At 56.4% G+C, this 27,356-nt stretch overlaps 2 protein-coding genes and 1 pseudogene across 3 annotated transcripts; 2 read left to right on the plus strand and 1 right to left on the minus strand.

The window, feature by feature from the left end:
- The first annotated feature begins 553 nt into the window (after positions 1 to 553).
- Positions 554 to 4,948, plus strand: TRIM47 (tripartite motif containing 47). The gene is made up of 6 exons (XM_036269070.1): positions 554 to 1,240; positions 2,298 to 2,393; positions 2,654 to 2,884; positions 3,074 to 3,272; positions 3,831 to 3,908; positions 4,176 to 4,948. Exons 1-6 carry the CDS (start codon positions 554 to 556, stop codon positions 4,814 to 4,816), a joined length of 1,932 nt encoding a protein of 643 aa, XP_036124963.1. The 3' UTR covers positions 4,817 to 4,948.
- Positions 4,949 to 15,364: 10,416 nt separating this feature from the next.
- On the minus strand, positions 15,365 to 17,289 carry LOC118634023 (annotated as a pseudogene).
- Positions 17,290 to 19,029: 1,740 nt separating this feature from the next.
- Positions 19,030 to 26,741, plus strand: WBP2 (WW domain binding protein 2). Of its 2 annotated transcripts, none has more exons than XM_036268890.1 (8): positions 19,030 to 19,256; positions 21,569 to 21,677; positions 22,808 to 22,943; positions 23,696 to 23,788; positions 24,665 to 24,799; positions 24,965 to 25,087; positions 25,532 to 25,608; positions 25,734 to 26,741. In XM_036268890.1, the coding sequence occupies exons 1-8, from the start codon at positions 19,198 to 19,200 to the stop codon at positions 25,785 to 25,787; spliced, it is 786 nt and encodes a 261-aa protein (XP_036124783.1). In that variant the 5' UTR covers positions 19,030 to 19,197; the 3' UTR covers positions 25,788 to 26,741. The 2 variants fall into 2 exon arrangements, with proteins under 2 accessions (XP_036124783.1, XP_036124784.1); XM_036268891.1 differs by lacking the exon at positions 19,030 to 19,256 and adding an exon at positions 21,404 to 21,477.
- Positions 26,742 to 27,356: the final 615 nt, after the last annotated feature.

The following is a 27,356-nucleotide window of genomic DNA, read 5'->3' on the forward strand; positions in this document are numbered from 1 at the left end:
AAGTTCCCCACCGGGGTAGAGTTGCTAAGGGGCAAATGCACGCACATCAGCAGTTACTTGTCTCTGCGGGCAGCAAGCAGCTCGGGAACTTTGCTCATGGTGCAGAGAGGGGGTCTGGAAGGCGACGGTCTGGCGGGACACAGTGGGCTCGCCCGGCCTGGCCATGGCTGGGGGAGGTTTGGGGGGGTAATGAAGGAGTGAACTCCTCCCTAGCTTCCTTCCCGTGTCCCCCTCGCACTCTCTCCCCTCTGTCCTCTCGCTCACACACCTTGCAGCAGCGCCCTCCCTTCAGACCCGCGGGTCCAAGAGGGGCCACCGTCCCGGAGCCCCTCGGAGTCAGGCGGGGCCCAGGGGCCGCCCAGTGCAGTCGGAGCTGGGGCCCGGTGTCGGGGACCAGAGGGCCGGCGGGCCTGTGGCTCTGGGGGGCGGTCCGAGTTGAGGATGGGCGGGGGCGGGACCCTTGGCCTCGTTTCCAGGGGGCGGTGCCCACGCTAGCGGTCCAGTCCCTCCCCGGCGGGAGCAGAACAGGCGGTGCCCGGGCGGCCGCGGAGCCATGGACGGCAGCGGGCCCTTCAGCTGCCCCATCTGCCTGGAGCCGCTGCGGGAGCCGGTGACGCTGCCCTGCGGCCACAACTTCTGCCTCGCCTGCCTGGGCGCCCTCTGGCCGCACCGCGGCGCGGGCGGAGCCGGCGCATCCGGAGGCGCGGCCCGCTGCCCGCTGTGCCAGGAGCCCTTCCCCGACGGCCTGCAGCTCCGCAAGAACCACACGCTGTCCGAGCTGCTGCAACTCCGGCAGGGCTCGGGCCCCGGGCCTGGGCCTGGCCCGGCCCCGGCCCCGGCCCCGGCCCCGGCCCCGGAGCCCGCGGCACCCAGCGCGCCGCCCAGCGCCCCGGAGCCGTCGGCTCCCTGCGCGCCGGGGCCATGGCCGGCGGACGAAGAGCCGGTGCGCTGCGACGCATGTCCCGAGGGCGCCGCCCTGCCCGCCGCGTTCTCCTGCCTCTCCTGCCTCGCCTCCTTCTGCCCCGCGCACCTGGGTCCGCACGAGCGCAGTCCCGCGTTACGCGGACACCGGTTGGTGCCACCGCTGCGCCGGCTGGAGGAGAGCCTGTGCCCGCGCCACCTGCGGCCGCTCGAACACTACTGCCGCGCGGAGCGTCTGTGCTTGTGCGAGGCCTGCGCTGCCCAGGAGCATCGGGGCCACGAGCTCGTGTCGCTGGAGCAGGAGCGCGCGCTCCAGGAGGTGGGGCGCAGGCGCCGCGGGCTGGTCCCGGCGGGCGGGTGGCCGGCGGCGCCAGCCGGCCGAGGGTCATGGATCGCCCCCGCTCCCACCCTTCCCGGGTTAGTTAATTTACTCCTGTAAGTTGAGGATCTTTGCTGTCCCTTCCAGCCTTGACAGTGTCATCCGCTCGCTGTGGGACATTCCTCTCGAGATGGAATGGGGCGCATAGGGGGACCCAGTGAGAACGCGAAAAGGACGCAGAGAGCGCGCAGGGGGCCTGAAGCCTCTGCGGGACCCATGGGGATCTAAGGCGGGAGAGAACTGGGTTAAGCCCGCGGGTTCCTGGGCGGCTGATTCCCGCAGCGGGACCAATCAAAGGGGCCACGTTCTTGCGGGTTGCGGCCCAGATTTGCCCCGGGCTGAATCAGAGGGTTTAGATGGGTGTGGCAGGCGACAGGAGTGCGGCCGCGCACACAGACCGTTCTGTCCAGTGTTCCGGGGCCGGTGGTGGGAGCATGTGCGCTTAGTCGGTCCTGCTACCTCCACCCCCAGTTTCCTTTGGCCTTCAGCCCAGTCTTGGCGTCTGGGCCTTGGGATTTTCCGTCTCTCCAGCCTGGAGCTGTGACTCATAGGACCTGGGGGATTTGCTTGGAATCCCCATTTTCAAGGTCTGGATTGGGGACCCAGAGTCTTTGGGGATGGGGATCCCCAGGACAGCTGAATATCCTCTTGTGCAGCCTCTCTTCCCTCCATTCTCTGCCTCTTTCCCACTGAAGGAAGTTCTCAGATGAATGTGAGTGACATTGAGGACCATGGATGGCCTTGTACTTGCCCACTGGTCAGAGAGGGGAGGCAGACAACCCACAGCCAGCCTCTACCTGGGCATTTGGGACTGGCATCATCCCGGGCTTGAGGCGCCTCTGGCATATTGTGGGACATCATGGCCACTCCCAGTCCCACCTATGCACGGATACCACCCCCAGGTCACCCCTCTCCTGCTCCTTGGTGAGGCCTGGGACCCCGGCGCATGGCTGTGGCCTCTGCCAGACTCCACAGTCATGAAGGATGTCATCCACAGGCTGAGCAGCCCAAGGTGCTGAGTGCTGTAGAGGACCGCATGGATGAGCTGGGCGCCGGCATTGCACAGTCCCGGCGGACCGTGGCCCTCATCAAGGTCAGACCCGACCCTAACCCCGGGTGCTCTGCAGCAGGCTCTTGGCATCGTGAGCGTGGTCTAGTCCACTCCAAGGAAGCCTGTGCTCAAGGCCTTACCCAGTCCCACTGAGCACGAGTGTCTCCCCTGACCGGGGCAGCTCTGGCTTATCCGTCTCTCCCCACAAGAGGGTAGATTGGGATAGTAGGGTCTGGGAAGGATGGGCCCCGGACAGTGACGTTCTTTGCCCTCACCGCTGCCCCCACTGTCGTCCTGTGCAGAGCGCAGCCGTGGCAGAGCGGGAGAGGGTGAGCCGGCTGTTTGCGGAGGCTGCAGCCACCCTGCAGGAGTTCCAGAAGCAGGTGCTGGGCTTCATCGAGGAGGGGGAGGCCACCATGCTGGGCCGCTCCCAGGGCGACCTTCGAAGGCAGGAGGAACAGCGCAGCAGGCTAAGCCGGGCCTGCTACAACCTTAGTCAGGTCCCCGAGGCCGACTCAGTAGGCTTCCTGCAGGTGAGGGCAGCTCTTCTGACCAGAGAGGGCAGGGGCAGGAGGCGGCGGGAGGCGGGAGGCAGGAGGCAGAGAGGAGAAGGCAGTGGGGGCCTAGTCTTCAGGGCTGTACCAGCTCCTGGAAGAGCTGTCCCACCCCAGCGGGGAGTAACGGTGGCCAGCAGAGCCTTAATGGGCACTTATCTGGCACAGGAGCTCCTGGCGCTCAGGCTGGCCCTGGAGGAGGGGCTCGGCCCCGGGCCTGGTCCCCCGAGGGAGCTCAGCTTCACCAAGTCGGCCCAGGCCATGAAGGCAGTGAGAGACGTGCTGGCTGTGGCCTGCGCCAGCCAGTGGGAGCAGCTGCGGGGGCTGAGCGGTGACGAGGATGGGCTCCCGAAGCCCAGCACAGAAGGTGGGTGCCCCCTCCAGGTGACTCACCCTTCCCAGTCTTCCCTCCCAGGCCCCCAGGCCTGGTGCCCATTCAGCAGTAGGGGATGGAAACTGTGCCTGTTGCGGGGTGGGACCCAAATTCTGCCAGTGACGGGAGCCACCACCCTGTAATGACCAGTCAGCTGCTTTGGCCATAGCCTACGGGGCAGATGGAGCTTCTCCTAGCCCACCCTTTAAGTTAGAGGGGCTTGGGTCAAGGGGCAAGTGGAGCAAGGAGCAGAACCGAGGACCAGGCATGCCTGTGAACACAGGGTACCTTTTTTTGCGTGTGTGGTACGTGCCTCTAGAGGGAACCGAACCCAAGACTCTCTGGTCCACAGATCGACACTCAACCACTGAGCCAAACTGCCCAGGGCAGGGTACCCTATTTGTGCAGTGTGCCTGTCCCATGAGGCTTGGGATGCTGGGAGGAATTGGGGGAAGAGGGAATTGGGGTGATAGCTTTGGAAGATGCACTTTGCATAGCAGTCCAGTCCCAGGGAGCTGAAGAGAACCCCTCCCCACTGTCTCCTCTCTGCAGCTGATGCTGAGTCCCAGGACCCAAGTAACACCAGCCACCTGGAGATCACTGAGGCACCCAGGGATTACTTCCTCAAGTGTGAGTAGACCCTGGGCTTTGCCCTCTGTTCACACTGGGCCCTCCGACGGCTGCAGGGCTGGGCTCTGGCGCACGAGCCCTTGGATTCCCCTCCTTGTTCACGGGGTGAACTAGGCCAGCTCATGGGGTGCTCTCCAGCAGGGCTGAGTAGTGCCAGCTGCAAAGATGAGAAGAGGCTGTGTTCGGGGAGGTGGGCACCCAGGGGGTGGGGCGTCCCATCTGAGCCTGGCCCTGAGCCCTGCGTCTCTCTCCCATCTGTGGGAGCAGTTGCCTACATTGTGGACCTGGACAGCGACACAGCAGACAAGTTCCTGCAGCTGTTTGGAACCAAAGGGGTGAAGAGGGTGCTGTGTCCCATCAACTACCCCGAGTCACCGAGCCGGTTCACTCACTGCGAGCAGGTGCTGGCTGAGGGTGCCCTGGATCGGGGCACCTACTACTGGGAGGTGGAGATCATCGAAGGCTGGGTCAGCATGGGGGTCATGGCTGAAGATTTCTCCCCACATGAGCCCTACGACCGGGGCCGGCTTGGCCGCAATGCCCACTCCTGCTGCCTGCAGTGGAACGGACGCAATTTCTCCGTCTGGTTCCACGGGCTGGAGGCGCCCCTGCCTCACCCCTTCTCGCCCACGGTTGGGATCTGCCTGGAATATGCTGACCGAGCCCTGGCCTTCTATGCCGTGCGGGACGGCAAGATGAGCCTGCTTCGGAGGCTGAAGGCCACCCGGGCCCGCCGGAGCGGCTCCCCGGCCTCCCCCATTGACCCCTTCCAGAGCCACCTGGACAGCTACTTTTCGGGGCTCTTCAAGAGCAGGCTGAAGCCTGCCTTCTTCCTGGAGAGTGTGGATGCCCATCTGCAGATCGGGCCCCTCAAGAAATCCTGCATATCTGTGCTGAAGAGGAGGTGATGCAGGGGGCCCGGGGCCACTGCAGCTGCCTCAGCTCCCGGCATGCCCGCGGCTTGCCACCCGAAGGCTCCCGCCTTGGAGTCCCACAGTCCTCTGCAGTCTCGTTTCTTTTTTTTAAATCCTCACCCGAGGATATTTTCCCATTTATCTTCACCTAGAGTAGGAGTGAGAGAGAGAGAGAGAGAGAAACATCAATGTGAGAGAGACACATCGACTGGCTGCCTCCTGCACGACCCCAACCAGAGCTGGGGACGAACTGCAACCGAGATATGTGCCCTTGACCGGACTCGAACCTGCGACTCTTTGGTCCATGGGCCGGTGCTCTAACCACTGAACAACCTGCCAGGGCTCAGCAGTCTCATTTCTAGAGGCCTCCACCTTCCGTACACTTGGCTTCCCACCTCTCAGGGAGGAGGTTCCCTAGACCCTGTCAAGTGTCTCTCAAGACCGTCCCCTGCTGCAGACCATGTTCCCAGGAGAGAGCCACAGCCAGGACAGACCCAGGCTACCCCGAGCCCTCCTTTTCCAGGTTCCCAGGACAGTGCCTGGTACACAGTAGGTGCCCAATAAACACTTGCTGAATGACTGACTCCCTTTTCTATCCTCTCCACCCACTAAGAGCTCCCAGTATTTCTCATCTTTCAAGAGCTGGCCAGGAAGGAGGGGGCTGAAATGGGGTGCTGCCCTTTGGGGCAACCCTACTCCCCGGTTCTGGACAGGGGCAGCTAGAGACGGCTGTGCCCGTGGGGGTCCAGCCCCACCATCATTCTGGCTGCCGGGTTCACATCAGCTATTTTCATCCTTCTCGCCAGAGCCTTGTACTGGATCTGCTGTGGGGAGTTTGTGCGGGGATTAAATACACACATCACACCTCCCGGAACAGGGCACAACTCCTGGGTGTGGGCAGGAAGTCTGCGAGTTTCTTTCACTCACACACCTTCTCGGTCCATGAAGGATGTGACTGAGCTGACCTCAGGGTGTGGATGGAGCCGAGAACATCGGCCATAAAGAGACTTGTGTCCTCCTGCGGAATCTGCCTTACTGCTCTCACCAGCCGGGAGCTGGGACGGTGCTCCGCCTCCAGACAAGACCTGCGCCCTGTAACCCAGCAGAGCCTCTGCTTCTCTCCTTGGGAAGCCGTGTCCCCTGGTGCCCCAAACTCCCATCATGGCCTGGGATGCCCTAATTTCACTTTCAAAGGGAAGGCTTGTTCCCTGAGGCTACTGGTGAGTGTGTTTCCAGGCCAGCCCCCTCCTCCCTCGGTTCTCTGTGGCCCAGAGGCGCCCCAGAGAAGGCCCCAGTAGAGAGGGACAGGGCCAGCAGAGGCCTCTTGGCACCTCGCAGAGGTCAGGGGGGACAATGGGTGAGTTATGCAGCCAGACAGCAAGGCCATACAAGTCCTGCCCTGGCTGCCTGAGCAGCTAAAAATAGCCCCTCCTGCCTAGCCCTGCTTCAGCCCCTGCAGTCAGGATGTTGTTTTTCTGGGAGGGGCCTCCTTGCTCCTGGTGCTTGGTGTTCAAAGCACGGTTCCCTTGGCAGCCCAGGGCCCCAGCTCCCCAGGCGCTGGGGCCGCTGGGGCCCATGGGGGAGGCTGCTCTGTGGCTGTCACAATGGACCCCTGGGGGCTTCCTGGAGTCCCCTCACCTGCTGTGAGCCTTCCACCTTTCACCCACCCTCCCACCCCAGTTCTGTCTCATCCCCACCCGCCTTGGCACTGCCCAAACACTTCCCTTGCAGAGAAAGCTCGGATTCCTGACCCTGCAGGCACTGGCCTGTCCAGGAATGTGAGCTACCCAGACCAGGACTGGTGGCTTCCTGGGTGGAGTTCAAGTCTCACTTGTCAAGTCTGCAGCCCAGCATCCCTGCCACTCAGGGTGGTTTCCAGCTCCCAACCGCTCATGGAACCTCGCGCATCTTCATCCCAATCCCAGCGCTGCAGCTGCACAGCTCAGCAGGGAGGCTGGCACCCCCAGAGCCGCACAGCTCAGAGGGGAGTCTGGCACCCCCAGAGCCGCACAGCTCAGCGGGGAGGCTGGCACCCCCAGAGCCGCACAGCTCAGCGGGGAGGCTGGCACCCCCAGAGCCGCACAGCTCAGCGGGGAGGCTGGTACCCCCAGAGCCGCACAGCTCAGCGGGGAGGCTGGCACCCCGAGAGCCGCACAGCTCAGCGGGGAGGCTGGCACCCCCAGAGCCGCACAGCTCAGCGGGGAGGCTGGCACCCCCAGAGCCGCACAGCTCAGCGGGGAGGCTGGCACCCCCAGAGCCGCACAGCTCGCAAGGGGCTGGGGTGGGCACCCCCAGAGCTGCACAGCTCGCAAGGGGCTGGGGTGGGCACCCCCTGGGTTTCAGTGTCATCCTGTCTGGAGTGTTATCCACACCCCTGCCCTTCCTCTGTGACTAGGATAACGGTCAAGCTGGAGGGCCAGTTGTGTGAGTCTGTTTCTGTGTGTATTCGTGTGTCTGAGTGTCTATGCATGTGTGTGTTGTGTGTATACATCAGCGCGTGTGTGCTGTGTATCAGTGTGTATATCTGCATGTCCACCTGGGTGTGTGTCTATGTATTTGTGTGTATGAATCCAGTCCAGTGACTTTAAAAACTGCTAAAAGAGAAAATGTTGGAAACCCCCCATCTGGTCCAAACCTACCACTACCATTTCTGTATGAAGAAACCGAGGCACAGAGACACACAGGACTGCCCAAGGCTACCCAGTCCAGGACACTCGCTCCGTGCTCAGGTGTGTCCTGTGCTTAGACATGTCTAAACACATGCACGCACACACATGCACACGTGCACACATGCATTCCGCCCTCCCCCCCCAGCCTGGGTACGGGCTGCCCTGGCCTGGCCCGGTTCCCACAGCCACAGTGCCCTTGGCCGAGCTTCCTCAGGAGCTGTGGTCTCTGAAGCTCCGCCAGTGCGGCCCCCAGTCACAGACAATGGTGGAGAGTGTGAAGGGCCTCCTGCCGCTGTGCCGCTATTCACTGCATCTGGTTGCTCTGGGCCAGGCAGGAAGCCAACTCCACTTGAGCTTTGTGTCTGTGGGAAAATGAGCTCAAGATTCCAAACAGCAGGCCAAGCACTGGACTTGAGCTGCTGGGTCCCTCCCCACATTCCAGGAGGACAGGAGACCACCCTCTCCCCCACCCCCAGGCCCCTCCCAGGGAGCACTCCCTGAAGTGCCCTCCTTCACCTCCCCTCCTCCCAGGCACAGGACGAGGCTCGGCCCAGGCTGTGGCCAGGCAGGGGGGCTGTCCAGGAAGACCAGGCTGAACTGGGAGGAGCTGAGGCCTGCCAGGCTCCACTGGGCTGTGCTGGGTTTCCCCAGGGAGGAAAATAGCATTTAGCTGCAGGGTCTGTGTGGCATCCAGCCCCACACCCAACACACACATTCCCCTTTGATGCCAAGGGCCCCACACCCAACACACATTCCCCTTGATGCCAACATTCAAATCTGGACCAAGGTGACTCCTTTCTGCGGAGTCACTTCTTCTGGAAAATGCATAAGAATGGCTGGAGGCTCTGGGTGGTCCTCCTTGGCTTCACCCAGGAGGGGAGCCTCAGCCTATTTCCCCAGGGCTCTCAGAGAGGGGCCGGGATGGGGCTCCCATCAGGCTCGGAGGTGGAATCCATCCAGCACCCCAGCGAGGAAGCAGGAAATGGGCTTTGATGTCTGTACTTCATCTTCACATGACATTCAAACTCTGAACCGTACTCCATAATATCTCTTGTTTTGCTTTAGTGTAAAGCACGGGCTTTACTGCCCCAGCGTTGAAGAAGTTCTGTGTGTGAGTTCTGGGATCAGAGGCCTTGGCTGAATACTCCACCTCAAGCAGTTCCCTAGCTGTGTGCCTTTGGGCAAGGTGCTTAGCCTCGGTTTCCTCGCTTGTAGAATAGGGATGGGAATCGTTTGAAAATTAAATGAGATAATTTAAGCAAAGTGCTTGGCACAGGTCCTGGCACAGAGTGAGCTTTCAGCAAGTATTCTTGTTGTTGTTGTTGTTGTTATTCCTCTGAATCACTGCGTAAAATCAATATTCTCAGAAGACTTGTCAGTCCTCGGGGTGGGGTAGGGGTCCCTGGATCTGTTCTTCAAGAGCTTAGATGAGCCCAGCCTAAGTGTGCCCGCCCGCTAAGATTGGCAACTTTCACTCAGTCAGTGGACAATGTTTGTTCAGTGGGGGCATGTGCTCAGGCCAGGGAGCCGGTGAGATGCCCCTGCCCTGGAGGGGCTGTGATCACTGACCTGGAACAAGCTATCAAAGAAGAGGGCAGTGAGTCCCCCACTAAGGACACACCCAGAAGAACTGAAGGCTGGGACCGAAGAGACATGTATGTGCGCTCCCATGTTCACACCCACGGGCACTCCCATGTTCACACCCACGCGCACTCCCATGTTCACACCCACGCGCACTCCCATGTTCACACCCACGCACACTCCCATGTTCACAGCAGCACTGTTCACAACTGCCAAAGGCTGGAAACAACCCAAGTGTCTGCTGGTGGATGAAGGAATAAACAACATATGGTCTGGCCGTACAATGGATTCCTCCTCAGCCTTAAAAAGGAATGAAGTTCTGCCCTGGCCAGTTTGGCCCAGCGGTTAGAGCGCCGGCCTGCAGACTGAAGGGTCGTGAGTTTGACGCCCAGTCAAGGGCACCTACCTGGATTTCAGAGTCGATCCCCAGCCCCAGTCCCGGTTGTGCGGGAGGCAAGCAATTGATGTAAGAAGATGGTCCTCTCTCTCTCTCTCTCTCTCTCCTCTCCTTTCCACTCTGTCTAAAAATCCATGGAAAAATATCCTTGGGTGAGGATTCAAAAAAAAAAAAAAAATTAAACACTTAGGCCTAACTGCTTTTTTGGGTCTTTATTTTCCTGGGAAGGCTCCTATAAACCCATGAAAAAAATAAAATAAAATGTGATTGTTTTTCTCCTGTTAATCTGTTTTATGTCTACTTAATCTCAGCCCCAGCTGAACAGACTAAGAGAGCCTCCCCTGTGCTACAAAACAAAACAAAACACAAATCCCAGAGAACAGGGGTAAAAAAGAAAAAGGAAGAAGACAGTGACCTTGAGGAGGAGCCCGGGAGGTCTGGGGGAGGGGCATTACAGGGCCTGCTGATTCTGGAGGACAGGAGGAGCCAGCCAGACAAGTCTTGGGCCTCGGCACTCCAGGAGGCCAGCCTGTAGGAAGGAGAGCATGAGGTGAGCAGGCCAGTTCTGGAGGGACAGAGCTGATCGGTATTCTGGACTTTTCCTAGGAGCAATGGGCCACCATTGCAGGGTTGCACATGGGGAAAATACAATCAGATTTTGCCTTGGCCGGTTTGGCTCCGCGGTTGGAGCATCCGCCCGCGGACCAGAGAGTCCTGGGTTCGGTTCCCACCAGGGGCATGTACCAAAAAAACCCAAAAAACAAAAACACACACACACACACACACAATCAGATTTGAAAGTGTGAAATCACTCTGGGATTCAGGTGAGAAATGGTTTAAGGAAAGAAAAAAAGGATGTGAGGGACTGAGGCTACCCCATCAGAGATGGAGGGGAGCACCCCCAACTCCGGGAAGAAGGACCCAGAAATGCAGGGGGGGGCCAGGCCCCAGGAGCCTCTCCGGCCGCCTTCCCTGAGCGCCCTCCAGGCCGGCTCCTCCGTGCTGGACACCCTGGAGGCGACGCCTGCATCTTTCTGCGGTTTGGGGCTGGGTTTGGGGCAGGGAGTGGGAAGCACAGCAGGTCTGAGTAAACACTCCTACAGCGGGAATCGCTCAGAACAGGCCTTGCAGCCACGTCTGGGGAAATCTGAACTTGACAGCGCGGGGAGGTCTGGACGGAACCCTCGGGTGGGGTTCATCTCCATAGCAACCAGAAACAGCCCCAGACAAGCCCTGGCTCTGCCTCCTGATGGAGAAGCAAGGAGCTTCTGTTACTGAAATACCCTCGGCCAAAATGACCCACCCCAAAATAGCTCACTTGCACGTCAGCAGTGTCTCCCATGGCAGCTGCCGTCTGTCCTCACAGCTCAACCACCCAACAGCAAATGAACGGCAGAAAGTTGAGGGTGACCAAGAGTTGGCGTTCCCTCAAGGCTTCTTTGAAAGATGAGTGCAGGCTGCGTGAAAAAAAAAAATGCAGTGTATCAGACAGGAATCTGTTCCATAGCCCGCAGGTAGAAGCAATGTCCATTTTGGTATTTTTCCTAAATCACAATTTATTATGAGCTGCCCTTTGTCAAGAGGGAAAGAAATTCAGCCTCGGGCACCTCTGCGGTGGCGGTGGTGGCTTCTGCTCAGCAGAGCGGTCATGTGGGCTTTGCGCGGTGCCACGGGACAGGAGAACATGGGATGGGATCTGCCCGCTGGAGCAGCTGCTGAGATGCCCGCTGTCCACGCCCCAGTGGTCCTCGTATGGCCCGCCTCCTCCTCCCCTGGGCCAAACAAGGTTTGGGACCGGCTCCAAACCCACTGTGGTAGTTGGCCAGGGCTGTCACGACCAAGAACCACAAACCGGGCGGCTTAAATGGCTGATGTTTACTGTCTCACAGCCTGGAGGCCAGAAGTCCGAACTCAAGGTGCTGGTGTCCCTAAGGCTGGGCGGGCGTCTGTCCAGGCCTCCCCCCAGCCCTGGTGATTTGCTGACAATATTTGGCAATCCTGGCTTGTAGCTCTCTGCTTTCATCTTCAAACGGTGTTCTCCCTGCACGTCTCTGTGTCCAAATTTTCCCTTTTCAGGACACCAGTCCGTTTGGATTAGGGCCCACCCTAATTACCTCATCTTAACTAATTAGGTCTGCAACAACCCAACTCCCAAATAAGGTCACATTCTGAGGTACTAGGGGTTAGGATCTCAACGTATGAATCTGGAGAGGGACACAAGTCAAGCCCTCGATGACGCTGGGACTGGGACTATGCCGGCCCCATTTCTCCATTTCTGGCTGCTCCCTTCCAGGCTGTGCCTACAGGGGGCGCTAGAGGGCGGCCGGGCTGGAGGAAAAGGGGCTGCCTGCTTCCCAGCTGCTGGCTGTTCCACGCGACCCAGTAAGGTTTCTGCACCCCGGCAGCCACAGCTCCTTAGAAGTAGCTAAAAGCAGTTTGTAATTTGGGCCCTGGCTGGGTCACTCAGTTGGTTAGAGTGTCATCCCCATGCGCCAAGGTTGCAGGTTCGATTCCTGGTCAGGGCACATACAAGAATCAACCAATGAATGCATAAATAAGTGGAACAACAAATTGAGCCCTGGCCGGTTTGGCTCAGCGGTTGGAGCGTCAGCCTGTGGTACAGATAGAGACAAATTGTTATTTCTCCCTCTCTCTCTCTCTCTTTTCCTCTCTCTCTCTAACATCCATTAAAAACAATAAAATAAACAAGCGCTGGTGAGGGTGTGGAGAAAAGGGGACTCTAGTATACTGCTGCTGGGAATGCAGACTGGTGCATACACTATGGAAAACAATATGGTGTTACCTCAAAAATTAAAAATTGAACTGCCATTTGACCCAGCGATCCCACTTCTAGGCATATATCCTAAAAAGCCTGAAACACCAATCAGAAAGAATATATGTACCCCTATGTTCATAGCAGCACTATTTACAATTGCTAAGATCTGGAAACAGCCCAAGTGGGGCCCTTTCACACAATCTAACACCACAGTTGGTGTTCAGACCCCAGTGACCACACCTCACTTTTTGGGATTGCAAGTAGGAGGAGGGGGTGTTGGGGGTCTACCCCTGGAGAATCTCCCAAACTTGGCTCCTGTCCCTGGGGTCTGGAAAGCACCCCTTCCCTCTCTAGGTCCACCGCTGACCCCCCCCCCCCCACCAGCCTTCCATCTCCTGCAGCCGCAGACACACACCACGGGCCTTGTTTCCAAACAAGAGCCTGGGCGTTTGTATCTTCAAAGTATCTGGCAAGTTCTGTGCTCAGCCAGTGCCCAGGACATGTTAGAGAAGCCACAAGCTGCCCTGGGGACAAGGCTTGCCTCCCCTGTAGTTGAGAGGTGGAAAACGCCTCTCAGTGTCTCCTACCACATGAAGAGTAAAACAAAGTGCAGTATCTAAAACCCCACCCTCTCACACCCAGAGGTGGGGAACGGCCTGGCCCACACTGACACGCCCTTTAGTAGCGCACAGCTTTGGGAACAGAAATACGGACCAGTTTCAGCTCCAGGAAACTGCAGGTCCCAGTCCAGTGGGTGCTTTTCTCCCCCTTCGCTGCTCCGCCCTCACCCCCAGGCCCACCCCTGTCCTTTCTTCTGGGTTGGGAAGGGGGTTCTCAAACTGAGGATTGCAAAGTCAGTTTAGTGCATGATAATTAGCAATTTTGTTTATTTATTTATTTATTTATTTATTATTTTATTTTATTTTTTTTATTCTCACCCGAGGACATTTTTGAATTTATCTTCAGATAGAGCGGGAGGGTGGGGAGAGAGAAACATCGATGTGAGAGAGACACATTGACTGGCTGCCACCCACACAACCCCAACCAGGGCCGGGAACAAACCGCAACCGAGGCATGTGCCCTTAGCGGGAACCGAACCAAACCCGGGACTCTCTGGTCTGCAGGCCGACACTCTAACCGCTAAGCCAAACCGGCCAGGGCTATTTATTTATTTTTAATATTTTTTTCTTTATTGATTTGAGAGAGAGAGGAATAGAAACATTGATGAGAGGGAACATTGATTGGTCACCCCCTGCATGTCCCCTACTGGGCACGTACCCTGACCAGGAACTGAACCGGCGCATGGGCTGATGCTCAACCAGTGAGCCACACCGACTGAGCATAAGTAGCAATTTTTTAAAGTAACAAAATAAAATAGAGAATACTGAAGTACACTAACAAAATAAAACTTGTCTCAAACCTGGTCTGGGACAAATCTTTCTTTTAGCTGATGTAATTCAATCTCCTTCTGGGGAAAAAAATAACATTCATGATTAAATGCTTAAGCTTAAGCAATTTTTAGATAAACTTTAATGGCATGAAGAGTGTTTCTGGGAAACTACCCCCCCTTCCCAGCTGTCTTCAGGCAGGGGCCCTGTCACCTCTGGTCTCTGAACTGGCCCCCGGGGGCCTTCCCCTTTGCAGCTAGCTGGACCCCCCAGAGCTCCTAGCGGGCAGACAGGTCCTTGGCAGCAGCGCAGTCGGAGGAGCTACGGTCCAGGAGCCTCAGCAGCCACCCGCAGGCACGGCCTCCAGGGTGGTCACAGGGCGGCCAGCGGTCCACGGGGGAGGGGAGAGGTAGTTTTCGTGAGGTTTGGGTTCTGAAGGGTTCTGAGCAGGGGCTATGAAGCGCGGATCAGGAGGAGTTGCTGTCTGTGAGCAGGGATTAGAAGCAGTGGGGACAGGGTGTCAATGGGGGGAAACATCTGTAACAAAAATTAATCAGTTAATAAAAATAAAAAAGCAGGGCCCGGCCGGTGTGGCTCAGTGGTTGAGTGTCAACCCACGCACCAAGAGGTCACCGGTTTGATTACCGGTCAGGGCACATGCTCAGGTTGTGGGCTCAACCCCCAGTGGGGGGCGTGCAGGAGGCGGCCAGTCGATGTTCTCTCTCATCGATGTTTCTATCTCTCTTTCCTTCTCCCTTCCTCTCTCTAAAAATCAATAAAGAAAAAAAAGATTAAAAAAAAAGAAGAAGCAGGACTGCCCTGGCCGGTCTGGCTCAGCGGTTGGAGCATCAGCCTGCAGACCAGTGACCCCGGGTTCGTATCCCGCTAGGGGCACCTTCCAAAAAAAAAAAGGAGCAAGATTTAACTAGGGGTGGGGTGCTGTCACGAGGTGAGTGGGTTAGCATGGGGGCACCCACTAATGCTTAGGAATTGCAAAGCCTGTCTGGGTGTCTCTGGTAGGAAAGCAGCAGTCTCTGAGAGAGGGGGCCATCATGACCTCTGACAACTGCCTCATGACCTTGGGAGAAAGCAGGTGTCCGGTTGCTGGGCTGTGGGCTTCACCTGTGTCTCCCCTCCCAGCCTGATTGACTGCAGGCTGCTCTTTGTTCGTTTGTTTCAGTCCAAGCTGATGTTTACTCTTCCATTCCCTAACAGGTTTTCCCTCTTTCAGTTGCACTTATGAATATACATCATGCCTACTGGGTCTTGATATTAAATGTATTTCTTACTGTGGGTCAAGGTTAAAGAAGGAAATGTTGGCAGCAGAAGGACGGCACCAGGTGTTAGACCGGTGGGGTCGGACCCGGGTTTAGCAACCTCGGTACTTGAGTTCTGACTCGGAAAGAATTCAGGGCCCAGACTGAAATCGCAGAGGTAGAGAAGAACTTTGCAGGAGAAATGGGCTTAGGAACCAAGTTACGGAGGCAAAGGAAGGGCCCTGGGAGCTTGGAAGTGAGGAAGGTCAAGGTGACCGCCTGGGGCACGGAGAGGGGGAGGAGAAAGGCTCTGGATGTGCCCCTGGAAGGGACAGCACAAGGGGTCCTCCATCCTAAGGCTTTTAAGGGTGGACATTTGAGGGGCGGTCCCATGAGAAGATCTCAGTAGGCTATTCAGCAGATTTCCAGCGGTGTTCTTTCAGGGTTGGGGTCTGCACGAACTGAGCGGTCTGCACTAGGGCTGGGGGTCATTGTTCAATGCCTTGGTGCTGAGGTCGGCCATGTGGCTTGTCTGGTTTTCCTGCTTTTCTGGGCCTGGAGCTGAAATACAATTGAGGCTTAGATGTTATCTCTAGGGAGGAAAGGTCAGGGGGTTCACAGCACAGGAGGAAAGATCACCCCCGTGGGCGGGCGAGGTCCCACCCTACAGTTGTCTGTTGCCAGGCACCTGGGGCTGTTCTCCCTGTGACCTTCTGTACCTGTTCATTGTCCTTGTTCCCCTCTGTCTAACTGCCCAGCACAGAAAGCCACCATCCCATAAACTGCTTCCCAAGCTTTTTGATGTCTTGGCACAAAGAAAATGATTATTTGTTCAGCACAAATGATATTTGTTCTGCTCACTGGGGAAAACAGATGAAGCTTCTTGGGGGTCAAGAGGGTCCAGGGGCCCTCTGACCTGGACCCCACCTGGCTGTCCTGGGGGGGAGGGAAGCAGTGGACCTCAGGGGTACCCACACCCCTACTTAGCACAGCGTTCAAGATGCTCAGGGCTGGAGAGTAGGAGCAATTACAGCTCAGTGAAAAGGAACCATTTCTGGAAAGAGGCAGAGGCTGTGTGGACTAGAAGGCAGGAGAGGTCTGGGTTCTGAGACCTGGGCCCAGCCGGGGACTGTTGCCACTCACAGACTTGGTTCAGCAATGAACTGCCCTGAGCCCTTCAGAGTGGGTACTGAAAACCCCCGCCCCCCATCCGCAGCCTGGGAGCAGCCCTAACAGTGTTTTGATAAAATGTGTAAAAGTTGGACATGGTTAAGTCTGCTATCTCTTTCCACTCTGACTTCCTCTTTATCATATTTCCCCTCCTGTCAGGAGGCTTCCGCACTGTTTTTTCATGATTGTGTGTTTTAGTTTGGGGACCTTGAGAAGGAAGATACCTATTAAAAAGGGCCCCTGGTGGCTAACTGGGCTCAAAATTTAAAAAAACAAGACAAAACAAAAACAGAACCTAGTAGCCATTTCTACCCAGGGGCCTCTCACACAAACCAGTTCAGGGAGCAGCCTGCGCTATACTGCCCGCCTGCACTGTGTTCCCACCATGGGAGTGGCCCTAATAGAGTTCCTAGAATCCTGATTCTACCAATAGGACTGAAGCTTTCCCCATCCAATTGGAACTGCACAGTCATAGCCCCATTGTGCAGCTCCATTCTGACCAATCAGGACAGTGCCTTTTGGGCCAATCAAACTGTTGGGATTTGGTGCATCAAAGGTTGCTGGTTCGATTCTGGATCAGGGCACTTGCCTGGGTTGTGGGCTCCATCCCTAGTAGGGGGCATTCAGGAGGCAACCAAGCCATGTTCTGTTCTCACATGGATGTTTCTCTCTCTTTTTAAAAAAATTTTATTTCTGACCACAGGTTTATTCAACACAAAATAATCCCTCCAACTTTATTGAGGCTACCAAATCTGCCTCTAAACTGGAATTCAGTTGGTGACCCAGTCCCGGCTTCAGCTTTCTTGTGGGCACCAGGGCACAGCGCTCTGCCAGTAGGTGTCTCTCCGCTTCCCCTCCTGTGAGACTCACAAGTCGCTTGCCCTCCAGACCTCTGAGCCTTGGCCTGCCAGTCTCAGGCCAGCTGCAGCACAAAGTGGCAGGCACGGTCTCGGGGCAGGTGGAGATCATCTCGGAGATACTGGATGCCCTCGCTGGTAAGGTACCAGTAGAAATGTCTCCAGGCAAACTGTTCCTTCACGTAGCCTCGAGATTTGAGCGACTGCATGGCCTTCGTGACGTGAAGATTAGGCACGTTCTTGTCTGCCAGCTCGGGGTGTTTAGGCATGTACCCGTCCTTCTTGGCCACCATCGCCCGCTCCTTAAAAAGGAGTTCATAAATGGCAATTGGTTCTTCTTGGGCATCAACACCACGACGGCTGGCTGCTGCATCTGAGGCTGGAGCTGGAAAGAAAGGGGCATCTCTCTCTCTTTAAAAAAAAAATAAAAAATTTGATTGACTTTTTTAGAGAGACATCAAGTCACCAGCCAACCTCAATTCCAAAACCCATACCTCAGTGAAATAACCCCAAAGTAGATGTTTCCAGAAAGTTTAGATCTAGATACTTTATTTATTTATTTATTTATTTTTGGTATGTGCCCCTAGCGGGAACCGAATCCAGGACTCTCCGGTCTGCAGGCCAACATTCCAACCTCTGAGCCAAACCAGCCAGGGCTAGATCCTTTTTTTTCAAACACCAACAAACCTTGGCAATCTTTCCATTTCAGCACATAGACTGACTTGGTTGTTTTCAACAGCTACATAGATTGCATGTGAGAAAATTAACCTAACCATTTGGGGCAGGTCTCATCAAGTCCATTATGCAACTATTTCATTGCACTGGTCTTGTAAGTTGTAACCTGGGTTTTCACAATACCTCTCACTAGGCTGTTACCTATATCATAATTTTTTCCAGGTTTTGATCCTCCATCTAGGAAATCTCACACAAAAAGTTAAGACAAGCCCTGACCAGTTTGGCTCAGCAGTTACAGTGTCGGCACTCGACCAATGAGTCATAGGTTCAATTCTGGTCAAGGGCACGTACCTTGGTTTCGGTTCATCCCCAGCCCTGGTCAGGGTTGTGAGAGAGGCAACCAATGGATGTGTCTCTCTCATGTTGATGTAGCCCTCTCTCTCTCCCTTCCTCTCTGTCTGAAAATAAAAGGAAAAATATCCTTGGGTGAGGATTAAAAAAAAAAAAAAGTTAAGTCAAGTAGGTGGATCCAGAGATTGGCCACCAGACTTGCCTCAAATCCAACTCTGAGCCCTTAATGATGCACCAACACCTGCTCACATTCCCCTTTAAAGATTCCCCTTGGAGGTGCGGAGTTTACCTAACTACAGATGCCCAGGAGGGGCCACCCAGTGCTGGGTCACAAGCTAAAATGAGTCAGCCCTATTTTGTAAGCTGCTGGCCCTACAATGTGCCTCATTTCTTTAGTCTTACTTAAATCTTCCACGCGGGACTCCGAGGGGGCCCGCTGGACCGCAAAGCCAGAACATTCTAGAGGGAGCAGCGCCACCTGGAGGCCAGATGTGGTGAAGGCCGTGATGAGGTGGGGGCGCACCCCAAGAGACTGAGAACGTGGGGGGGAACGGGGAGATTCTCACCGCCCACCTGCTAGGGTCTAGGCTTGATGTCATGAAAGGGAGGGCAGTTTTTCCTGACTCTTCTCTGCCAGCCAGCCAGCCCATCATGACCTGGGACAGAGACTGGGTCTTGCATTCATCTATGTATGTGGCTCAGTAACTTCCCAAATCGGATGTCAAATCACCTAGTGAAAGTTCCATAATGTTCATTGGGTGAAGATGCCCCAGTAAGGTGACTGTACAGCGCTTCACACACCGGGTTCAGAATACAGTCCCCATTCTGCGTGTCCAGTGCTTTTTCGATTGCTTTTCCCCTGTGACACGCCCAACTGTTCATTCGGGTCCCTCTGCGGCAAAGGTGGGGAGTGCACTGGAGGATTAGTTATGCAAGGCAGTGAGTCAATCCAGGCCTACGATCGGAAAGACTACAAGTCCCACAATGCACCATTCATCAGCGTACGGAGAGGCTGAGGGAGCATTGCCTTCTGGGAATTGCAGTCTTCAACTTGTTTGTGATGCAGGCGAAACTAGGAGGGGGCGGAGAGGGAGTAAACTCTTACCACGTGATACTCGGGATCTGATGGTTGGGCCAACCCCCGCTTAAGAGCTGTGATTGGCTGACTCTAATACGAACGACGCCACTAGAGGCGGGTCGGAGAGGAGCGCAAGCGCACTGCGTTACGAGTCTCGGGACCCCTTTCCAAGAGACTATGGCGCTCAACAAGAATCACTCGGAGGCCGGCGGAGTGATCGTCAACAACACAGAGAGGTGAAAACACTGCAGAAGGACCCGGCAGGACCGAAGGGAGGACGTCAAGAGTGTGGGCGGTGGGCGGTGGGGAATAAACCCGCGGAGAGGGGAAATGGCTGGGGGAGTCGTGGGGGGGGGGGTAACGGCTGGGGGCGGGGCTGGAGGAAGGTGGGTGGGTCGCGGGGGAGGGGCCGGGTTTCACGATCAGCTGTGGGATGGGGTGGGGGATGGGATGGGGATGGTGGGGGGGCGGCTGAACGGGGCGGAGTTGAGGGTAGCAAGTGGGGCCTGGAGGTAGTTCTTGAGCCCCTTTCCCAGAATCGGTGACTTGAAGTGCTTGGAGGAGCCCTAGACAAAAATAATTGCCATTTGTTGGACGTTCACTATGTTACTGCGTGTCTGGCGCTGCTCCTCCTCTACCTTATTTAAAATACGTAAGTCCTGCGGAGCAGATACTATCATTATACACATTTTACGTGTAGGGAATCTACATGGGAGGCACAGACAGGTTGAGTAACTTGCCTGAGATCACAGAGCTGTAACAGTGGAATTCCAGGAAAGAAATCCTGACTCCAAAATCAGTAGGTGAAACTACCAGTATATATAGCCTTCCAGCACATTCCAGAACTGCTCAGATGAGAAACAGGCCAGAGGTGAGATTAGATATGTTTGTCAAGTGTCTAATACATTTCCTGTCAGGGTGTCTGGCCTTGTAAAGGTCCCTTTTTGCTTCTTTCTCTTGAACACATGTTGGCTTGGGTAACTTCCCAAAGCAGGGGTCTCGCAACTTGGAGATTTCTTTCTACCAACCCCTCAGTTAATTCTGTCTCTCCTCCAGTGTCTGGGCTCCTTGGATAGCTTCTCTCCTTGCTCTTTGGGCATTGAGAATCTGGCCAGCCAGCCCTGGCTGAGCTTTGCTGAGCCTGAGGCTCTTCTTGAAGGCAGAAGGAGCTTAAGAGGAACCCGAGTCCCCAGAGGAGATTTGGTGGGATCAGAGCCTTGTAGCCGGCCAAGGGCAGCACCCAGCCCAGGGGCTGTCACCTGAGAATGCTTGATGAGTCAGAGGAGACCGCCTAGAGTCCCCTGACCTTAAAATGCTGACTCTCCCTCCATCTTACCTGCTCAGAGTTTGCCAGACCATCCTGTTCCTGGGAACGACCTGTTCTCTGAGCTGTATTTCTCTTCTCTGGTACCATTCTCTTCCCCCTTTCTCCTCCCCAGTGAAGGAAGTTACGATATTTGGGAGGAGGAAGAAAACAAACGTCATCTTAGACCAACCTTGTTGTTTTCTGATCAGAGAAACCTCACATTGCTCCCAGTTTGTAGGTCTCAGTGAGACCTTTCTGGGACAAGAATGTATCTGTCCTGTTGGACCTCCTACCTGGCTGATAAATAATAGTGTGCTGCTAAATAACAGTGTGTTGTGTTTCAGAAAATGCTTCATATCTGGGGGGAAAAAAAAAAGTGTGTATAGTAATTGAAGTTTAAATTAGTGTTTTAAATTTCATGTGTAAAATAGTCAACCTTATTCTTCAAGTCATGAATCCGTTGAGAGTGATGAAAAACTATAGATTTCCCAGAAAAATGCATGTACAGTGTCATCTCAGGTGCTTCAAGGACTGACATCCCTGCAGACCTAGCTTAAAGGAACCCCAGGTTTAAAGGAACCCTGGCCGGGCCCATGTGGCTCAGTGGTTGAGCGTCGACCCAAGCACCAGGAGGTCGAGGGTTCGATTCCTGGTCAGGGCACATGCCCAGCTTGTGGGCCCAATCCCTAGAGGGGGGCATGCAGGAGGAGGCCAGTCAGTGTTCTTTCTCATCGATGTTTCTATCTCCCTCTTCCTTCGTCTCTCTCTCAAATCAATAAAGAAAATATATTTTAAAAAAAGTCATATGAAGTAATTGTTTAAAATAAATAAATAAAGGAATCCTGAAGTCAGCCCTTTTGTCATGTGTAGTCCTGTCCTAGAATGTTTATATGTTAGGATTAAAGAACAAACCAACAAAAACAGAACACCTGTCATAAGACTCGGCAGAAAATGGAGTTAACTCAGATGATCTAACCTGATTTGAGGGATTGCGGCGCTGCCAGAGCCCTGGGGCTCTTCAGCCCTGGCCACGTGGGCTGAATAAGTGGGGTTGGGGAGATTCTGGAGAACCCCAGCGTGCTCATCTCTTCCATGGTTACAGCAGCAGTTCCTTGCAGCAATGTTGAGACTGTTAAGAGATGACATGCCAGGTATCTGCTTACCAGGAGGGTCCAGCCCCTGGGATAACAGATCATGGCTGCAGGCTGTGTCATCAGACCCTTTCCTCTTTCCTTATCACAGCATCCTCATGACCTATGACCACGTGGAACTTACGTTCAATGACATGAAGAATGTGCCAGAAGCCTTCAAAGGGACCAAGAAAGGCAGCGTCTACCTTACCCCTTACCGGGTGAGTTGCAAGCACGGCGGTTGGTTTGGAGGCTGTGGCTCCTGCAGGCTGTTTTGACTCATGTCTGCCTCAGTCTTGTGAGTCCAGTGGCCTCTGAACCCGGTGAACTTTACTTCCTTACTTCGGGTGTTTCTCTGTCACATGCTTCTGGGTTCTAGAACCACCAGGCAATTTGCGCAGCCGAACTGACCACTGGACATTGAGTTCTGCAAGTTTTAGAACTGTTGCTGCACAATCTCCACATATCTGGATGCAGCTGCTGGGATGGCTTGGGCCTGGAGGGGTGAAGCTGTTAGTATTCTTATTTCTGGGAGAGTAGCCTATGAGGCCTTTTGTACATCCACTGACAAACATGGTAAACAGGATACAGTAGCATGACCACAGCCTCCGGACTGCGCAGAGAGCCCGGCAAAACCCTGCAGAGCAAGAAATGCCAGACTGCATAATGGGCCTTGCCTGAGAATTACCCAGGCAGATGCTGAGAGACTTCCAGAGAAATGCAAGTGGATATTCTTGGAAAAGGATCTGTAGTTACCCGAGAGTTAGACTTAAATGGTTGGAAGAGGAGCATATCTTCAAGTATTAATCACCAGGATTTAGCGGAGGAAGGAGAGGCTCAAATCCGTTTCCGGCGGTTCAGGTGGCATTTTCAGTCACTGATGTGGATTTGAAACAAGGTTCTCCAAGTGCAGGATGGGAGACTCACTGTTTGGACAGTGAGGCGGAGGGAAGCCTGTGACAGTCCCCTTGCCCCGGGCTCTGACGCCCTCGCCACTCCTTCGTTCTTGGTTCTGGGAAGCTCAGGCTAGACCTCCCTTCAGGAACCCTTCCCTGCCTCACCCCTGCCCCTCTGCCCTTTCAGCTGCACACCACATCCGCCACCTCCCCTTGGCCTAAGTGACAGAGCAGTCTGTCCTCACATGCTGCCTGTGAGGGGCATGTTTTTCTCCTGAATACACGTCTGGCCTCTCCATGTAGGGTCTTTTCTTTAAAAAAACTCTCTGCAGGAATGTCTGGTGCAGAGAGGTCTGGCTGCCCGCCCTGCCCTGGCGTGGACTCACCACCTAGGAAGCGATGGCGCGGTGGGCGGTGGTTTGGCTGGTGATGGTTCTCCTCTTCTCTCGCCGCAGGTCATCTTTCTGTCCAAGGGGAGGGATGCCATGCAGTCCTTCATGATGCCGTTTTATCTGATGAAGGACTGTGAGATCAAGCAGCCTGTGTTTGGTGCAAACTACATCAAGGGCACAGTGAAGGCAGAGGCAGGAGGTGGGTGACGGGGCCTGGGGGATATCGGCGGGGCTTCCAGAGACGTGCTCTGGCACCTCTGGCTGCTGCCTTGGAGATGTCCTCTTTGGTCCCTTATCGTCCTAGTTTGTCCTCTTCCTGGCTCGGAATTAGTGTCCAGACCCAGCGCCTGGGCTGCCAGCTGCTCGGCCGAGATGGGTTTTGGTGACAGGAACTAGGAAACGCTGGCATGAAAGATGGCAGCTCACATCACCTTTGCAGAGAGTTGTCAGCAAAATGACTGCCAACAGTAGAAATGCTTGTTGGGACCCGGGGTGTGTGGAAGGGCCTTTCCCTGGAGCCGGGAGGAGCTGCCCCTCTGATGCCCAGGAGGCCTTGCTGGGTGGCAGGCTCTTTCGCAGACACCAGTGACCTGTGTCCAGCCCCCTCCCCTCGCGCCCCGCCAGCCCCAGGAGCCTCCGGAGTGGCTGAGAGCTCACAGCTCCCCTCTGGCGGAAGCCAGGCTAGAGGGGCCAGACCTGAACGGCAGTGGCTGCTGACTGGACCTGCTCCTCGGAGGTCGCTGTATTGGGGGTGGGAGCCCTAGTGCAGATGTACTTACAGTGCTGAGTGGGCACAGGCAGGAGGCAGGAGTCCTGGCCGAACTGCGGCGCCGCAGAGCCAGCCCTTCCCCACAGGCCTCCGGGGCGTTGGATGGGGACCCGGGAAGGACAGGTGGCCATCTCTTCAGAGTGGTCTGTGTTCTGAGCTGATGCCGCTCTGTTCCTTCGCAGGTGGCTGGGAAGGCTCTGCGGCGTACAAGTTGACCTTCACGGCAGGGGGCGCCATCGAGTTCGGACAGCGGATGCTGCAGGTGGCGGCTCAAGGTATCAAGGCTCTAAAACTTAGGGTCTGAGGACATAGGAAGTATGTGGTTTTTTGTTCATTTGAGTTTGTTTACTTTTTCTGTTTTTAAGTGCTCAAGAGATAAGTCTTGGGCCCTGGGCTGACCAGGGCTGGGAGTTGGGAAGGAAGCCTGTAATTGGCATCACCCTGTCCTGGGCCGGACGGGCTGGGTTTTCCCTGCTTGGAGCAGGAATAGGACATTTTGATGAAGCTGTTTGGACTCAAGAACATTTTACTATGGCCTCATAAAAAACAGAATACTCAACAACTAAATTACCCTCAGACAACCATTTCAAATCACCACTAGATGTGTACAGTGTCACCCTTCATTTTTTTTTTAATCCTCACCCGAGGACATTTTTCCACTTTTTGTTCAGATAGAGTGGGAAGGAGAGAGAGGGAGACAGAGAGAGAGAGAGAGAGAGAGAGAGAGAGAGAGAGAAACATCGACGTGAAAGGGATACATCAAGTGGCTGCCACCCGCACGACCAACGAGGGAGGGCCAGGGACAAACTGCAACCAAGGTATGCGGCCTTAGCAGGAACCGAACCCGGGTCTCTCTGGACCTCAGGCCAACAGCATCACCCTTCTTTACCCCGTCCCTGAGCCTCCCTCCTGCCCTCCGTCCACCCATCCATCTTCTCCCCCTGTGCGTGACCTCCCCATCTGACCTCTCTCCCCATCCTGACTTCACCATACTCGGACAAGGCCAGTTCAGGTGTGGGAGGGGGCGGGGCGGAGCCGGATAAGGCTGCTGTGCACATGTTGGGACCCTGCAGCTCCCCTCCCAGGTGGGACTACCCTCTCCCCAGCCCTGAGGCCTGAGACGCTCACTTCTCTCTCCCCTGTACTTATAGCCTCCCGAGGCGAAGCCCCCCCTGGAGCCTACGGGTACTCCTACCTGCCCAGCGGGGCCTATGTCTTTCCCCCACCAGTCGCCAATGGAATGTACCCCTGCCCTCCTGGCTACCCTTATCCACCTCCCCCACCTGGTGAGTGTGTCCTTTGCCGCCCTCCCCTCACCCCACCCACCAAGCAGCCGCACCCAGGCCAGGGTGGTGTAGAGGGGAAACTTGTTCTGTGACCTGCTTCAGGGCTAACGGAGCTGGAGAGGGCTGGGCTGCTCACTGGGTCCCTGTTCCTCTCTTGCCGAGCAGAGTTCTATCCGGGTCCTCCCATGATGGATGGGGCCATGGGATATGTGCAGCCCCCACCGCCGCCCTACCCCGGACCCATGGAGCCGCCGGTCAGCAGCCCTGTGGTTCCCTCCACCCCCGCAGGTGAGGCCCCAGGCTGACAGCAGTCCCTGGAGTCCAGCCTCCTCGTGGCTGCGCGGAGCCTCCGGGAACTGCTGGAGGCTGGCGGCGGCCCAGATGGTGAATGACCCCTGGCCTGGGAACTGCGCCGGCCCAGCAGGGCGGTGGGCCCAGGATGAAGGGCTGGATCCCAGCACTCTGCTCTCAGCTAGTCCAGTGCCCGGGGACCAGGAAGGTGTCCCCCTGTCCCTCGGCTTCCTCAGCCACCAGCACGCGGTCACAGTGCACCTGGCGGGGCTGTGAGGGGGGGAGGACTGGGGGGGACGGGAACGCGCACCGAGTGCTGCGGGAGCGGGAACTGGGTCTGAGCACCAGCTGCCCGGAGCAGTGGGGCCGGGTCGGGCTGAGCGCAGCCGAGGGGCGGCTGGAAGGGAGGGCGGCTCATCCCTGGTGTGTTTGCTTCCACAGCCGAAGCCAAGGCCGCAGAGGCCGCTGCCAGCGCCTATTACAACCCGGACAACCCACACACCGTCTACATGCCCACGGTGGGGACCGGGGGGGGGGCCCGGGGGGGAGCAGGGCGGCCACAGGCGGCTGGGATTTAGGGGCGGGGGAGACCATGGCTCGTTTTGAACCTTTTAATGTGATCTTTCCTCTCTTCCTTCCGTAGAACCAGCCTCCGCCACCTCCCTACTACCCCCCGGAAGACAAGAAGACCCAGTAGACCCCTTGCCCCCGCCTCCGGCCTCTCATCGCTCTTTCCTTCTCTCCCCTTGGGGCTGGATCTAGGGTGAGGGCGTTGGGAGCTTGTTCTTTCTCCAGGTCTGATTACAAAACGCTGATCAGGAACTGGTGTTGACCGAAGGGAGGGCCCTTGCCTGGGAGCTGTGCCTTCAGCATCCCACACTGTCCCAGAGCCCACGGTGCTCAGCACACGCCCCTCGCATGTCGGGCGCTCCCTGGGAGCGCAGGTGTCCCCCGCGCTCCTGTCTTGCTCTAGTAGCTTCTACCCATGGAGGGACTCTCTGGCCACCTCCTCCACTACAGTCCAGCTCCCTCGATTTGGTAGCCGCTTCACCCTCAGCCCCGAGTCCTCCGAGGACCCTGTGCCCTGCTCACATTCCCTGCACTCTGGTCTGTGCCCAGCGTGGAGGCCACCATCCGCCGGACTGTCAGCCCACATTCCATTCCCAGCCAGCCTCCTGCCCTTGGCCCCAGTCGTACCTGCCCTGTCCCTGGTCATCCTGTTGCTGTCGCTGTGACTCGGAGCTTTAGTCTGAGCTCCCAGGGTGGCATCGGGGCCAGGCCCCTGCTTCCTTGCAGTGTGCTGGGACTGTTTCCCTCTGCGTCTCCCGGCTAGAAGGGGCTCTGGAGCTGGGGACGCATGTCCGTCCCAGCGTGCCATTTGGCGCCTGCTGGGTGGGCTGGAACAAAGGCCGGGACCTGGGGACGTGGGCGGGGTGGGCGCTGACTGACCGCTCCAAAGGCCCTCAGCCTGCCGGCTTCCCCTCGAGCTTCGAGTCTGGTTGGCGGTGTGCCCCCTGGATGCTCCCAAATCTGCTCTCATTTGCTCCTGGACTGGCCATGAAGTGAGGAGATGGTTATTTAAAGAGAATTCCCTATTTATTTGACAAAAAAAAAAAAAATCCAGTTAATATATTAATGTGAAATAAACCCTGTTTGCACCTTGATTTGTTTGTTGAAAATGTGAAGTAGTAAAAATGAAGTAACTGGACCGTGTGTGGCTCTGTGTGGTGACCAAGGGGAGCCCTTGGGGAGGAAAGCCATCTGGCTGCCAGGGCCCTGGGGAGGCTCGGGTGAGACTGTTCCCTCCGTGTGAGAGCCCCTTGTTCTCGTGGCCCATTTGGGCCCAGGAAGCTAAGGCCTCTCGTGTCTCCATTCCCTGCCGGTTACTCAGCAACTGCTCACCCTGAGTGCCCGGGGCCTGGCACAGCCCAGCCGCTCCCTGGATGGGAGGCCTCAGGCAGTGCCAGCTTTCTCATAACTCCTGTCCGGCTGTGTGCTCAGCACCTCAGGGAAGTGGCCCTGGGCCCAGACTGGCCGGCAGAAGCGTGCCCAGGCTGGTGAGGGGCACCCTTGAAGGTGGGCCAGGCTGGCCCCTGGAGGGTGCCGCTTCCCTGCCACCCTCCTTGTGAGCCTCAGTGCCCAGGCAGAGGAGGGTAGGAAGGAGCCAGAGTTCATGCCCAATCCTACCCGTGCCCCTCCCCCCCCCGCCCCCACCTTGGCCTGGAGGAAGGCCCTGGGCATGACCCCAGCTAATCTTCGAGCTCTG

The sequence above is a fragment of the Molossus molossus genome, unplaced genomic scaffold (assembly GCF_014108415.1).
Source record: "Molossus molossus isolate mMolMol1 unplaced genomic scaffold, mMolMol1.p scaffold_m16_p_19, whole genome shotgun sequence".
NCBI classification, from domain to species: Eukaryota; Metazoa; Chordata; class Mammalia; order Chiroptera; family Molossidae; genus Molossus; species Molossus molossus.

Coding starts and splice junctions, on each gene's coding strand:
- TRIM47 (XM_036269070.1), top strand. CDS start 554: ATGGACGGCAGCGGGCCCTTCAGCTGCCCCATCTGCCTGGAGCCGCTG. Junction 1,241..2,297: donor AGGAGCGCGCGCTCCAGGAG/GTGGGGCGCAGG, acceptor TGTCATCCACAG/GCTGAGCAGCCCAAGGTGCT. Junction 2,394..2,653: donor GGACCGTGGCCCTCATCAAG/GTCAGACCCGAC, acceptor CGTCCTGTGCAG/AGCGCAGCCGTGGCAGAGCG.
- WBP2 (XM_036268890.1), top strand. CDS start 19,198: ATGGCGCTCAACAAGAATCACTCGGAGGCCGGCGGAGTGATCGTCAAC. Junction 19,257..21,568: donor ATCGTCAACAACACAGAGAG/GTGAAAACACTG, acceptor TCCTTATCACAG/CATCCTCATGACCTATGACC. Junction 25,088..25,531: donor GGTTCCCTCCACCCCCGCAG/GTGAGGCCCCAG, acceptor TTGCTTCCACAG/CCGAAGCCAAGGCCGCAGAG.